Raw genomic sequence first — 15,745 nt, 5'->3', positions numbered from 1 at the left:
ACCATAAAATTTACTTGGTACCAGAACTAGGTCCACACGTGATAGACTAATGAACCACACGTACTTCATGTCGTGGTTATCCATTTACATATTGTAAAACAACTAACCAATCTGTTAACACCCTATGATAGTAATGGTTCTCATTCTTACCATTCCAAATCTTCTATCTTGACGTATTTATATAATAAGGAAGACATGATCAATAAATTTCGTCCGCCGAGGCCCTTGTTATACCCATTTACACCATAAATCGAAATGTGATCCCTAGATTCACGGCCAACTTTTTTTTTTTTGTTGAATCAGGATTCACGTCCAACTTGCCAAAGGATAATTTTTTTGTTTGTTTTTTTTGGAAGTTGAAATGCCAAACGATTGTTGGCACAAGGAAGAAACTTGAAATGCACAAAATAAACAACCCTAGAAGCCTTCGAGGAGTCACAAAATAGCCACGTTCCGGTCAAAGATCACTTTCCGTACACCGACAACCGGATATAACCGGTTCTTTCTTACGTTGCAATATTACGTGGAAGGCTTTTAATTATGGGTCCCACGAGAACAATTTCTCCATTTTCCTTTATTTTTGGTAGAAGCCTAACGAGAGTCAATACTTGTGGATGAGAATTGAAGAAGAAGACTAGAAAAACTTTCTCTCTCTAAAACTCTCTTTCTCCATATGCAAAAGTGCAAGTGGTATACTAATTTATCCATTAAAAATTCGACATTTGTCATTATCCGGTGAAGTTTATTCACATTTTCGACCTACTTTACTCTATCCTTCTCTTCTAGCCTCTAATTTTTTCTTCTTGAAAAAAGTAAATCCACAAGAAATAGTTGTGGCTGAGATTTCCTTACAGGAACTTCTGGTTTTCTTTATTTCTCTCTCTAGAAAAAAACTAAAAACTCTCCATCTTCTCTTTCTCTCTCTCTCTCTCTAAAAACTCTCAGTGTAGAACTCGAACTGAGAGTTATCTGTTAAACTTGATTCAGATTCAGATCAAGTTCGTAGTTGTCTTCAGTGAGTTCAATCCATGGTAGCTAATCAGTAATAATCAGCTAAGAAGTTAGCTATTCGATGGAGGTTTGCTTAGGTAAGCTATTCGATTTTCTAGGGTTTTGTTATTTGATTTGAAGATCTCGTCGAAGAGGTGATAGTAAGATTGTTGTTGATCTCTGATCTTGTTTTCTTTTGTTACGTTTTTTCTTCTAAAGGTTTCGGCGTCCTCCGGTTCGTTTTGGTGAGGATTCTGAAAATGGAAACAGATTTTCAATTTGTGGATTTGTTACAGGTTTTCCGGAATCAGAGATAGCGTCTCTCTCTATTACGGTGGATTCTGAAAAAAAAAATGAAAAAAAAGAGAGGATTTTTTTAAAGTTACTTTTAGTTCTTCATTAAACCGATCGGTTTTAGTATTACAATTTAGTACTCACTGTTTAGTTGCAGATACAGAATTCTATCGCTTTTTTTGTTTTTTCTTTATGTAGAATTAAGTTATGAATCAACAAGATCTGATCGTGAATCAAATCGCAAGAGAGATGGAAAGAGGAGGTTTTGTTTTCCCCTGCTGACCGAAAGATTTTTGAAGCAGGAATTCTTGAAATGGATACTTATTCAGCTACTGAAGACTTGGTTATGAAGGTGGAATTCTGGATAAAAAATTTTGTTTTTTTCATTTAGTAACAATTATAAATTGAGAACATTGATATTTGCTTGTGATTGTTAGTTACTGACTGAATTATGCTATTGACTTCAGGCTAGAAAACCGTACACGATCACAAAGCAACGAGAGAGATGGACAGAGGAAGAGCATAACAGGTTCCTAGAAGCTCTGAAACTGTATGGACGAGCTTGGCAGAAAATTGAAGGTTATAATTTCAACTTAACCTATAGTCCTATAATTTAGTTAGTAGTGCTTGCTATTTGGATTTTGAACTAGTCTGCTATATACGGCTTAAAAGATATTGGGTTTTGGAACGATTTGGGTTTACTCGATACTGCGATAAATAACTGCATACTTTGTTATGAACACTTCCTCTTACTAGAAAATCTGTTGGGTTCTCTCTTTCTTGGTTTTGTATTTTCCAGAACATATTGGAACAAAGACAGCCGTGCAGATCAGAAGTCACGCACAAAAGTTCTTCTCAAAGGTCTAGTGGTACCATTTAACCATTTCTTCGTACATGTTCCATAATTTTGCTAGTGTTTGCTTGATAGTTTGAAGTTTCCAAAAGATATCAATTAAGTTCGATTTAGCTTGTTACAACTGTCCTAATATAAACTTAAAAAAAATTTGTTATTTGTTCCAATTCTTTGAGACTTTGATATATGCTTGCTTCTTATTAGTACCTACGTGGTTAGCATAGGATGGAAAATTTGTTTAGTTGTAGTTGTTCTTTCTCTTGTAAATGATGTAAAAATTTACATTACCATAACTATTAGCAAGTTCAAACGAACGGAGGAAGATTTTGCGTAACTCACCAAGAAGACGAGAACTAGAAATACTTCAATTTTCACAGGCTCACATAACCTCGTAAAATTTATATTGAGATTGTCTTCCAATTTTTCTTTTGCCTTTTCCCCATCTCCTCGCATGTGATGTTTTCTGCCGTTTCTCCTTATTTAGCCCACTCAGTGATATGCCCCCGGATCTTTAGTGTATCACCTTGAAATTCAAGATTAGGGACCTTCCGAGTTCCAACTAGTATCACAAGCATGGCCTACTGTATATAGTCTCTACAAATTGACCGGGTCGCCTTGTTCATCATGTCCTAAGAATAGTTGGGTTTTCTTTCTATAACAGTAGGTTGCAGAATACCCTAAGACCTCAGCAGGCTGTTCCAGATTCTATCACAACGAAATGCACAAAATTTATGTGGCCTTTGGTGCCTTACTAACATAAAGTTTTTGGGTTCTCCATTTCTAGTAGGATTTGTATTTGCCCCTTCAAACTCTTCTGTTGTTAGGGTATCCAAAAGATCGTCGGTTTCCTTTTAAAGGGCCCTTCTTGTTCAGGGTCATTCTTGGTCTGTTTTGCTGAGGAAAATCCATCTGTTCACACAAACCCATTCCTCGCCAGTTAGCAAGCTTTTCTGTATAATATTAAGACTTCATTATCCAATTTCTCTTGGATAACATCGTTAACCCCGAGGTTCTCTGGTTCAAGAGTATCTGGGAATCATTTACTAATTGATTGTTTAATTTCTTGGGGCCTACTGTTTACAGTCAAAAACAAAAGGCTGTCTAGAACATTATGTTGTTCAGGACATGGCTTGATCAGTATCTTCTTCAGCTGTTTGCCCTCTTGCCTTCCTATGATTAACTGATCAAATCTAATTACTCAAACTAGTCCGTATCCTACCTAAATTGATTGTATGACAATAGTCCGTAAAGTGTAACAATATTTAGAGAAATTCGTTCTAAATGGCTGCTGTAAGTCTGTCATTTGGCAGAGCAAACAGTCTTTTTCCGCTGAGCTAAAATGAATCTTCAAACTTATATAAAAAAATGTAACAAATTTTTTGTTTAACAGGATAGGGATAGATAGTAAAGCCTTCTCTAGATTATTAAGCATTTGTATATCTTCTCTTCTTTATGCCACGGATGGTTCAATGGTATTTGTAGCTTAAGCTATTTAAATAGAAGAACTTGGTCAGCTATATACCCAGAAGATAGGTCTCAAATGCTTAGTTTAAAGGCAGAAAAAACCATAGCTGGTGCAAGTAAACTAAATGATAAAAATAAATCGTTGGCACTTGACAAAGAGCTCATTTGGGCCCAAGATTGAAGTGCTTGATTTTGTGAATCATAGTTAGGAACATGGATCTCTTACAAGTTTAGAGGTTAATTCTATCAAGCTCATTAGTTTTAAGTTACCATGACAGGTTTCTCTCGAACTTTTTGTTTGCTTTTTTGTTTTCGATCTATTATCTGTTCATCAATTTATTGGGTTTAGACATCTCTCCTGTGATATTTAGTTGTTTCAACGGGAAGCATCATACCTTTTGCTGTTTCATTCTATCAAGAACCATATGAGCAATTGACCTTGTGCATTGCACTTTTGTTGTGATTGAAATAATTTTCTCTATTCCAAGAATATTTTCCTTCTCTTATTTGAAACTTTTGGTAGAATTGGGTGTCCCCTATCCCTGCTTCTTGAACCCATAAAAAATGATGCAAACATGTGGTGGAAGCTATGACAGAGGTTTACAAGTTTGAAGTAAAATATTAGTTTTCAACTACTTAGAGAAATAATGAATATAACCAAGTACCTTAAATAAACGTAATAACCTTGAATAACTTGCATAAATCTAAAAGATTATTGAATTTTTGCAACTAGTACTCTTAAATAAACATAAAGGAACTTGAATGGAACCTTCATAAACTTGTAATGTTGTTGAAAATTAAACAAAGAACTAAGAATCAATTTAAAATAACATCTTGCCTCCCTTGGTATTTGGCTAAACTTAAGTACTTTTAGGAGAGGGAACTCCCTTTTCCTATCTACTTTCTATGTAAAATAAGTAAACAAACTCAAAAAAGTAGAAATTTGTCTAATAAAACCCTAAGTAAGAAGTCAATCTAATCTTGATATAGAATCCTAATTAGAGTAAAAGAAACGTATCCTAAAGCAAAAGTACAGATAAATGTAATATTAAAAAACTCGTAAAATAAAAATCTCTCGAACTTGTGCCGCCCTTTAGAGGAGTTCTGTAATGGTTTTCCGGTTCACATCATCCTCTCCGCCATTGAAAGAGTTAGTCCTCAAATTTAAATCACCGGAGAACTTCAATAGCCAAAGTATCCTCAAAGTACTAGATATATCTAAATACATTAAATAAATCTGAAATCACCTTGAAAGGACTTTCATAAATTTAAAAGGGACTTAAATCTTCAAATATATTTAACTAATACTCTTGAATATATATTAATGAACGTGAAGAAAGCCTTCATGAACTTGTAACATTGTTAAAAAGTAAATAACAAACTTAAAATAAACCCAAACTAACTCATCTTGGCACCCCTTGACTTTTCGGCTAGACCTAGGTATTTAAATAAGACAGTATTCACTATCTCTTATATATGCCCGTGTACATCAATATATTATATACTATGCATAACTTGCGACCTGCAGGCATAGGGAATGATGTCAACCGTAAAAAGCACTTGAGTGGGAAAAATGTAGTTGTTTATACATTGGCACCAAACTATGTTCCTAAGAATTCAAATTGAAGTCCAAAATTCATAGTTTCAAACTTAACCGTTGACTGCGGAGTTCGGCTCAGGGTCCGCTCGGGCTACCCCCCAAATCCCAATCTGATCCCCGTGTTACTCGGGTTGATCGACCAAATGACCGACTGCATCCCCGAGTTATCCAAGTGGATCGTACGATTCTATCTACGTATCTTTTGGATCAACTATTGTTAGTTTATACACAAAGACATAGTGGTATATTATGGTCTAACACAACTTGTACATAAAAGTCTTAATATCTCACTTTATATTCACTGAAGTGACTGCAAGTGTCTGATAAGGATATTCGAGTGTCATAACAAGAATTGAAGGATTTTTTATGGCAAAGGAAAAAACGGAGTTTCCAACTTATTATTTACAATCATTTATATTTTAGTACTTCCTACCCTCAAAGGAGGAAGCCGCAAATTTCTCAGTGCGTAGGGTTTACACAAAGGGATAAAATAGATCATAACTCCCCTCAGTCAAGTTTCAAGTAAAGATTGTTGATACTGTGACCAGCATGTATTAATAGCCCGAAACATCCTAAACTAGTCGCCCAATAGAAGTTGGAAAGGTAAATCTAATCCTAATCGAGTAATATTACGGGAACTCCTTATTCATAGTTTCATACCCATTAACTAATTAAACAGGAAACTTAATAAATCATAGTACTCGTGAGATAGAATTTGATTAATTTACAAACTTAAGTTGGACATAAAGATTCAGTAGATTGTTTTGGGTATGATTAGCATTTAGATCCATTATCGCCACATATTGGTAAGATGTGCATCCCATGTTTAGTTAAATCTAACACTTTAAGGATTTGAGTACATTGTATTTTAATGTGAAGTGTAAAGTATATAAACTTAAGTTGAAAGACAGAAATCAATTTCTTATCTAGAGATTTGAGGAGAACTTGCCAACCTTCTCATCAACTCTTATGATCACCAGTTTAGGTTATCTGACTAGTATTCCTACTAAAATTGCATCATCTTTAAATTTACTGAATATTTTATGTTCTTTCTTACTCCTTATCTAGTAGGCTACTATACTTAAGTATAGTTTTATCTCTTATTTTTCTTTTTGTGGATGAGTTTGTATATGTGTTACATTTTGTGGAAGGCCAAAAAATGAGGAGGCTATTATAGTATAATGTGAGGTTTTAAAGTTTAAACATTGTTTTGTTACATTTCTTGCCAACTAGCTCAACCTTATGAAAACCCAAAAGATGTGAAGATAATAGCTTCAAGTGATATAAGATCACTGTGAACTAAAAACACGCAGATATTAGAAGTCAGTGTCACAACACTATTTGGTACATTCGTATAATATACTCATAACTCATGTGCTCATTAAATGGGTGATATTGTAGAAAAAACATTTATCAGTTGGGTAATCATGAATAGAAGTTTAGAACTTAGAGCATAAAACCTAGTGTTTTTTTACTTTTTAATGCATGTACTGCTGAAGTATACGGAGCCTTTGCAGAATAAATTCTTATGATGCATTTAAACAAAGAATGCTGCTATATTTGAAGTTCAGCTAGCATGAGTAACTCTTCAGGCTTATAAAACAACTAAATCAAAGATATCCTGAATTTCGAAAAATATGGATCGTAGGAATATAACTATTTTCTGTAATTATTTCTTTATATGTTGCTACGTGCTTACACTTGATTCATTATCTTGAGACAGACTTACGAGGATCTGGTTATACAAATTTGTTTAATTAAGAACTTAAAAACTGAACTTTGATCTGAACATTTTAGGAAATCTGATCTTCAAATCCCCTTCTAGTATCGATCGTCACGATAACTTTATTATGCTCTCATCCTAAGTACTTGCATACACTTTTATCTCTTTTTTTCATGTTTGGTCTTAGATGGTCTATTTGATCTAAGTTCAACTAATGACCCATGCCCTGTACTCTGTAGGAAAATATTTGCTTTCTTTACCTACTTGGAGCACACCAAGATTATCATTCACATTAAACTGCCGTTGCATGATGTTCTCATAAATTGTCCAACGTAATTATACTTTTACATCTTCTGCCTAGGTACAATTCTGAACTTTTAGCAGTAAGCCAGTAACCAACTTTGACAAGATGTACTTCTGTTTTCTAGATCGCCGCATCTACTTTGAAACGCAGATTCTTAAATTTCACAGCCTAATTGGCACTATGTGAATGTGCATTATCTGATTATACCAGCATATATCTTTCGAATTGAATTTCATTTGTCCTTCATGGGAACTAATCAAGGCATTAAAAAATTCTGCTAGTACTAATTAATTCCTTTTGAGTACTTTTTTTGGAACGATGAAAGAATCATTTGTTAGAAAAAAGAATGATTGCGCCACTATATTGAAGAAAAAGATACCAAAATAGAAGGATAAGAAAATGAGAAAAGAACAAGACTCCAAAACTTGCTTTGTTGCTGACTTGCATTTACTGTTGGTTTTCAATGGATAAAGGTTTGAACTGAAATTTCTGCTTATTTTAAAGTTTCGTATAACCAAAAGTTTATTTTTTTTAACTCAGTTGGAAAAGGATGCTGTTGTCAAAGGCGGGCCACTGGGACAAAATCTGGACATAGAAATTCCCCCTCCGCGCCCTAAAAGAAAGCCAAGCTATCCATATCCCAGAAAGAGCTATGCTGGTTCTTCTACTACCTCTTCATCAGTTGAAGTGAAAGATGGGAAACTGTTAACATTGCCATCATCTCTGTACCCTGGTAAAGAAGTATCGAAGACTGAATTGCCATCTCAGGTACACCTTTTTCTCCTTAGAACAAATTGTCTAACTTATTTCATATTTTAAAATATCATTTTTTGATGACGTGATCAGAATCCTGTTGGAACTGAAAATTTAGCAAGAGAAGCAGAAACTACTGACGGGGAAAATTGTTCAGAAGTCATTACCCTGATTCGAGAAACTTCTTGTGTTTCTATCCCTTCCGCAAAGAAAAGTTTGATTTCAACATCTGCTGTACTCAAAAGTTCCTGCACCTTTATGGAGTTTGTGCCATTGAGAAAGGAACCAACTCAAAATAGTAAACAGGTCGAAGTTGATGATTCACAGAAATTGGACAAAAATGACCCCAGATTTTCTGATACCGAGAATATAAGCTTGGGTGAAGCTCTGAAGTTGAAAAACAGCAAGATTAACTCTAATGAGAAACTAGTCCTGGAGAACAATACCGAAAAACAAAAGCAACCAGAAAAACCGAGTAACTTGCATACTGAGGAAGTACAAGGTAACCAGAGCTACCCACGGCATGTTCCTGTCCATATTGTGGATATGAGCTCAGGCCCAGTTGATATTTGCCCTTCATCCAAAATGTACCATTCAGGAGCTCATGGGAATCCTTACTTGTTCACAAATCCCGCTGCATCTGTAACAACTGAACAGAATAGTCATACATCAAGATCTTCAGTTCATCAAACATTACCAAATTTCCCTCCTCCCTTCGCTCCACTACATAACCCGGAAACCTACAGGTCATTTGCCAATATGTCGTCCACATTTCCGTGTTTTCTCATGTCTGCTCTTCTACAAAATCCAGCAGCTCACATGGCAGCAACGCTTGCTGCGTCTCTTTGGCCAGGCTCAAACGGGGAAACTTCGCTAGATTCTTCTTCCATGCCTCTTGGAGGATTTCCATCGGGCCAGGCGAGTCCAACTCCGAATTTGGCTGCAATTGCTGCTGCTACAGTTGCTGCTGCTTCAGCTTGGTGGGCAGCTCATGGGATGATGCCATTATGCCCTCCTCTTCATCCCAGCTTTTCATACCCTCCACCACCACCACCAACTGCAACTCCTATGGATATTAACCAAGCTCCACCAGTTAATAACAATGAAAAACAAGATAACACACCCGAAGATCCACCTTGGGAAGTTCAACAATTGGATCCAGAACAATCTGAAGCAACAAAACCTCAAAATCCATCTCCTAAATCGCCATCTTTATCATCATCCGATTCTGCAGATAGTGGGGGCGCAAGATCAGATTACATTAAACCCATATCTACAGCAAACGAGGACAACCCTTCAGTAATCGCCGTACATGACTCTAACAAATCAAAGGCCCGGAAAAAGGTGGATCGTTCTTCGTGTGGATCTAACTCATGTTCCAGCAGTGAAATGGAAACAGATGCCTTAGAGAAGAAAGACAAAGACAAAGACAAAGAAGAGGCAAAAGGTGTAAACAATCAAGCTGGTGAGTTATCTGGCCACCAGAAGGTCCCGAGTAGTGACCTATTGGCCCATCAGGCTTGTGAGCTTAACAATCGTCGTATTAGAACCAATGTCAACACAAGCACCAACATGATGAACGATTCATGGAAGGAGGTCTCAGAAGAGGTATTAAACATAAATTAAATGTCCATAAATATTCGCACTTGCGAAATTTCATCTCAATGTTGATCGTTTTTACTTTCTTTCAGGGTCGGCTCGCTTTCCAAGCTCTCTTCAGGAGAGAAGTTCTGCCACAAAGTTTTTCACCACCACCTGATCTGAAAAAAGCACTTCTTCAGGAACCTCAAAACAGTATTATGGTAACAGAACAGATTCAAGATGAGAAAGATGAAAATATGTTGCAATTAAACCTTATGAGTAATTCATGGGGAGAAGTAAATCCTAATCCCCCTCCTCCGTCCGACAACAATAACGTAGAGAAGGATAGTTTTTTGTCTATAGAAACCGTAGGGCTTGGATCAGGAAAGTTCAAGGCCCGTCGAACAGGCTTTAAACCGTATAAGAGATGTTCGGTAGAGGCGAAAGAGAGCAGAATGAGTAACGGAAACTGTGAGGAGCAAGGTCCGAAGAGGATACGTTTGGAAGGTGAACCTTCAGCTTGATACTGCATGAAATCACAGAAAGGAAACCTTTTTTGGTGATTTACATGTTTTCCTAATCTAGTTTCGGTCTTTTTTAATTTTACTGGTTTGTCTAAGCTTATGTTTAATTAATTTAAAGACAGTTAAAGTTGGAAGAAACTCGCCTTGTATGTCTGTGCTCTATATATATTTTATCGATGTTAATCTATTTTACATTCTTGATCTTGAACGTTGAAACCCTTGTCAATGATATAAAGAATTATCAGACTACTAGGACCCAAGGGTACTCTATATATATTTTATCGATGTTAATCTATTTTACATTCTTGTAATTGGTAGTCTACCACCAAGTTCCACCATGGGTTTCCTTGGCGATAACAAAAGAAGGTAAATGGAGATGGCATACGGATGAGTTTAGTTTTTATAATTTAGTTTTTTTTTTTTTGGAGAAATCGACTACGATCTACGTTGGTCGTTACAAGACATTGATACATCGTGAAGGTGTGGTGAGCATGATAACCACCTAAGTTAAATCATAATGAAATAGGCCTAAAACCCAACAACATGAAAGAGGCCTAAAGCCCGACAAATTTATTATATTATTTATTTTATATATTGCCTCAATTACATCAGATAAATCTTCATGGCAAACTGCTTCCACCGAGACTCGATCCCACGACCTCATGGGCCTAATAGGGGTGTCCAACCGCTGCACCAAAAGGTGGTGGACATATTATTTTGTTGACATTGGCGATGTTTCAGCAAAATGTTCCTCTGTTCATTTGGCCGCCGACTCCTAGTCGAGAAGCTGGGTTGGCCGAGCAACTTTCTCTCTAATATACTCGTTCTGCCAGTTAAGAGTATCATCACGGATGTTTTAAGGGATTGTTATATTATTGTGGAAGTAATAATGAATCAATGAGATTTTCAAATTCAAGAGGCTTTTGGTTTTTTATCTCTTAAAGTTTGTAGAGAAATAACCTTCTTTATTTTATGTGATTATGAAAGCATAGATAAAGTATAAAGTCGGTTTTGGTTATGAATGTGTTTAAAGCTTGATTACCCCCCTAGACAACTTCCTCCTTTATCTCCAAAATATATTACTTTAATGAACATTCCCACAAACACCACAACTTTTAAATTCTTGAACCAGCACTCCTCACTGTGATGGTTTAATCTTATCTTGCAGATCTCGGGGTGTATAAACCCCAAAAATATGAGAATTTCACAGTGAAATAGTAAATACACTCTCACATCTTCATCAAAAAAAAAAAAAATACACTCTCACGAGTAAGTGTGGGAGTTACAGATAAATCACATTGGCAGAATTAGTCACCTCTAGTCGAAACAAATCATTACTTTGGCGTAAAATATCTCTTCATTATGTTGTACATATAACGCCTTATAGAATGTCCATCATTTTTTCGTGCAGTAGTTGGGTACCCCTCTTTGACCTATGAGGTCGTAGGATCCAATCTCGATGAAACCTGTAAGAACTAAGAAGAGACGGGTTTGCAGGCTTGTGGGATGGGCTTAAGGATAATTCACGATGTATTTCATATTATATTCATGATGTATCAATGCAAAATAAATGTAATGACTCTTGGAGCCTATTGTCGAAAAAAACAAAAACACCTTGTGGTACAGACTGTACAGTAACGGTCTTCAAGTTATCAACATTTCAGGTAACTCTAGCATGGGAATGACAGAGATGAATCACACTAAAAAGAGGCAAAGGCTCATGTGGGATGAATTGGGAAATGGCCAACAAAACCATGAATTAGCCTTTGAACATCACACCCAAAAAAACACCCCCATTTCCACATATGCTTATCTAAACATTCCAAACTTCTGTCAAATTCTCACTCCTCTGTATTCTCATGGAAACCAATTCCAAAGTTATGAATTCTCAAACACCCCACCATTTTCTCTCACCCCTATGTACGGATGTAGGGTCATTCACAGGCACAACAAATTTCCTTCTCCTCTATATTCACATGGCCACCCCATCCCACAATACCCCATCATCATCCCTTTCCACCACCATTACCATACCTTCCTCTTCCCTTCCACCACTTCCTCTCTCTCTCTCCTCTCTTTCTCTCTCAGCAAAAATGTCTCCTTTTCTCTCTCTACCTCTTCTCTTCAACTACATTGTTCTTTTAAGAGCTTTTAACCAAATACCCATTTCTCATTCTCTCCAATCACCACCACTTTGGGTTCAAATTCCAAATAAGTGTAATGAGAAATGTGGCAACTTACAAATTCCATTTCCCTTTCACTTAACAAATACTTCTTGTGGTTTACATTCTGAAATATTTAAACTCTCTTGCTTGAATTCCACCACACTAAACTTAAGTATTGGGTCTCTAAACTATAAAGTTCTTGATTTTTTCATTGATGGTATCTTGGTTGATTTTCCTGGTATATATTCTTGTCGTAGGTATTTTGATGTGAACTCATTTGGGTTTGAAAGGAATGAATTTTATGGTATATCAATTGATAATATAATAGGTTTATATGATTGTGACGATTCCTCTATTTGTAAAGTGGGTTGTGAGAAATTTGTAGTTTTGGGTTGTGAAAAAAATGGTACTAATAGTTCTTCTTCTTCTTCTTCAAGTTGTTGTTACCCACTTTCTGATCACAGTGTGTGGGATATTGGAGATGGGTTATCAGTCTTTTCAAATTTTGGGTGCAGGGGATTTACTAGTTGGGTACAAGAAAAAAGAGGGGTTAAACTAGAATGGGCAATCCCTAAAAATTCTTCAAAGGATTTATGTGATATAAATGGGTTTGTTGAAAATTCTACAGCAGTGAGAAATGGAGTTAGATGCAAATGCCAGAATGGGTTTATTGGAGATGGGTTTGCAGATGGAGTTGGATGCTTGAAATGTGAGTTTTTTTTCTATCAATCTTATTAGGCAGTTTAATATTCATGATTGTTGTTTGTGCTAAATTGAAATATAGTTTACATGTGATATATCTGAACTTACTCAACCCATTAGAAAACTTGATAAATTAATAAGCACTAGCTCAATGAGTCAATCGACTACTATAGCATGCTTCAAACTCGAAAGAAATTGCTTAATGTCACTTTGAACCCCCAGTTCCATTGAAACTGCAGTATGAGAGTATCAAAACCCTTTGTATCTTATATTTCTGCCCTCTTTTGGGACCGTATTCGTTGGTACATGATTTATTGGTTGTTATAAATCACACAGTTATTACTCGTGTGTACGTTTCAACTATGCCCTGTTATGGGATTGATTCATTTTTATTGCTTTTCTTTTATGGAAGTAAGATGGTGAGTTATAAACTGGACTTGTTTCTCCAGCCTGTGTCAAGGATGGGCATGAAGAATATGGAAGAGATTGTGCTTATACCCACAGAAATAAGCAAAATAAAACTCTAATTCTAGCAGGTATATGACTGATAACTAGACCCTTACTTTTAGTTCTGTTTTGCTCATTCTTTGTCTGAGAAAATAACTCTTTTTTTCAATTGCAATTAGGGTTTTTCGCTTCAGCCTTTCTCGTTGGATCTATAGCTGCACTTTATGGTATATCAAAAAGCCCCAAGAGGTCTGGAACATGGGACCCTGATCCAAGAAATGATCAGAATAATACTTCATTTCGTAAGGCTTCTAAAACACGATTATTTACATACGAGGAGCTAGATTTAGCCACAAGAGGGTTCGACGATAGGCATAAACTTGTTAAAGGAACCAATGGAACAATTCATGCAGGAATTCTTTCTGATGGATCACATATTGCTGTGCAGAAAATACATTGCAAGAGTGAACAAGATCTCATTCAAGTCCTTGCCCGAGTGAAGATTTTGTCGACAGTTTCACATAGGAATCTCGCTTGCCTACTTGGTTGTTGTACCGATTCGGATCGAACTCCATTAATCGTTTATCAGTTCTCTGCAAATGGTACATTAGAAGAACATTTGAATCATGAAGAGAGAAAAACTGGACTAGATTGGTACCAGAGATTGGTCATTGCAGCTGAAATCGCCGGTACTCTAGCATATCTACAACATGAGATATCTCCTTCAATTTATCACCATGATCTTAAATCCGAAAACATTTATCTAGACCAAGAATACTCCATTAAAATTGCAGGGTTTAATCTATTAGACACTAAAGAAAGTGCGCAGTTCTGTAGAAGTGATGTTTATGATTTCGGTTTGCTTTTACTTGAGATAATTGCAGGTTCGAAACATATTGATCTTCCAAATGAGGTTTTGGAGAAGATTAGAAGTAGGAAGATAGAGGAGATTGTTGACCCATTACTTTACTATCATGAACAGCCATTGTTTCGTCGAGAGCAGATGGAAATAGTTGCAGATATTGCATCAAGATGTCTGTTATTTGGTGGAGATGGAAGACTTAGTATGATGGATGTTGGAAGAGAACTCATTCAAATCACAAAAGATAGCTTGGATGGAAGTGTTAGGAGAGGACCTGCAATTGAAGAAACATTTTCGAATTCCAGTCTTCTGCAGATGATATCGATGTCGCCGGAATCTAGTTTTGTGCATTAAGGATATAGCAAATTTCAGATTACAGTGTTCCAGTGAAAAATGTATAATATGTCTGTCTGATCTCGCCCCATGTATGAAATTTATGTGAATAAGCATTTTCTTTTTTAGCTTGTTTGGAGGATCTTAAGCATCAATTTTCATATTTCAGACTGAGATCCAAATTTGTATCTGATTCCACTTTTGCCCCCCAACATTTGACCTAACTTACTCCTCAACTTCTCATCTTTTGGATAAGAGGTTTCTAATCTGTAACTAATCATTCAATCAGTAACGTTTTTGGTAAATTTGTTCTCACCGATTCTCCTACTCTCTCTCTCTCTCTCTTTATCTTTTTCGGGAATGCTAGATAACTCAGCAATTTCGACTGATTAAATGGGCACGTACAACTAGACCGCAATTTATATAATGAGGGAGTTAAATTAATAAGTGAGGAGGGTATCTTTTCTAGAATATACCCTCTTTTTCAATAGTCAGTATTACACCTCTCAAACTTATGTGCAAGGGTTGAAATTCAATCTCCAAAATTTATCTCCAAAGGCTAAGATTAAACGTCTCAAATTTATCTTCAATGGGCAAGATTATAGAACTGGTTGTACACATCGGTCACAGTTTATACCCCGTTAGAAAATAAAACTACAAGCTTCGAATAAAATTTATGCCGTCCATTTTGTGGTCCAGTTGTACTTGTCAGCTTAGAGCAAACCCAATGTTGAGGGGCTGTCTCCCCAATCCAAAATTTCAGAACCCAACCCCTCAAAATTGGATACCAACCGAGGAGCCCCTCCCATACAACTGTTGGGTCCGCAACGAACTAGTTTGGAGCCTCTCCCATACGACTGTTGGGTCCGCAAAGAACTAGTTTGGGGACCCCTAAGAGAAGGGTCCACCCCAATTGTTTTTATCCTCTCTTCTCTATCCATCCAATTATTATTTTTATTCAATGACTAATCCAAACAAGGATGATAATGATAGTTGTTTTTATATCTAAAGTACCCAACAACAGCCCATCTGGGGAAAAAGCAAGCAAGGAAAAAAAAGTAAAAAGTAAAGACGAAGGTGGAAAAAATTGTTCGTCCTTTATTATGACATCTGATTTTTGGATAAGAAAGATGTGCGGGAAGAGAGAAAA

The 15,745-nt window shown here is 36.3% G+C and overlaps 2 protein-coding genes across 6 annotated transcripts; both read left to right on the top strand.

Moving 5' to 3' along the window:
- The first annotated feature begins 274 nt into the window (after window positions 1–274).
- On the top strand, window positions 275–10,294 carry LOC147534560 (protein LATE ELONGATED HYPOCOTYL-like). Of its 4 annotated transcripts, none has more exons than XM_086646768.1 (8): window positions 275–1,088; window positions 1,210–1,235; window positions 1,483–1,636; window positions 1,752–1,863; window positions 2,084–2,145; window positions 7,769–7,996; window positions 8,075–9,589; window positions 9,673–10,294. In XM_086646768.1, the coding sequence occupies exons 3-8, from the start codon at window positions 1,598–1,600 to the stop codon at window positions 10,084–10,086; spliced, it is 2,370 nt and encodes a 789-aa protein (XP_086502894.1). In that variant the 5' UTR covers window positions 275–1,088; window positions 1,210–1,235; window positions 1,483–1,597; the 3' UTR covers window positions 10,087–10,294. The 4 variants fall into 4 exon arrangements, with proteins under 4 accessions (XP_086502894.1, XP_086502895.1, XP_086502896.1 ...); XM_086646770.1 differs by having other exon boundaries at window positions 611–1,088; window positions 1,210–1,286; XM_086646769.1 differs by having other exon boundaries at window positions 604–1,088; window positions 1,210–1,636.
- Window positions 10,295–11,722: 1,428 nt separating this feature from the next.
- Window positions 11,723–14,756, top strand: LOC147534559 (Protein kinase superfamily protein). Of its 2 annotated transcripts, XM_086650743.1 has the most exons (4): window positions 11,862–12,960; window positions 13,403–13,489; window positions 13,580–14,089; window positions 14,285–14,756. In XM_086650743.1, exons 1-4 carry the CDS (start codon window positions 11,946–11,948, stop codon window positions 14,614–14,616), a joined length of 1,944 nt encoding a protein of 647 aa, XP_086506869.1. In that variant the 5' UTR covers window positions 11,862–11,945; the 3' UTR covers window positions 14,617–14,756. The 2 variants fall into 2 exon arrangements, with proteins under 2 accessions (XP_086506870.1, XP_086506869.1); XM_086650744.1 differs by having other exon boundaries at window positions 11,723–12,960; window positions 13,580–14,756.
- The last annotated feature ends 989 nt before the right edge of the window (window positions 14,757–15,745 follow it).

The sequence above is a fragment of the Eschscholzia californica genome, unplaced genomic scaffold (genome assembly GCF_041429995.1).
Source record: "Eschscholzia californica isolate CP2 unplaced genomic scaffold, dmEscCali1.0.p SCAF_6, whole genome shotgun sequence".
Classification (NCBI taxonomy): Eukaryota; Viridiplantae; Streptophyta; class Magnoliopsida; order Ranunculales; family Papaveraceae; genus Eschscholzia; species Eschscholzia californica.
The sequence above is the reverse complement of the archived record's forward strand: the minus strand, read 5'-3'. Positions and strand labels throughout refer to the sequence as shown.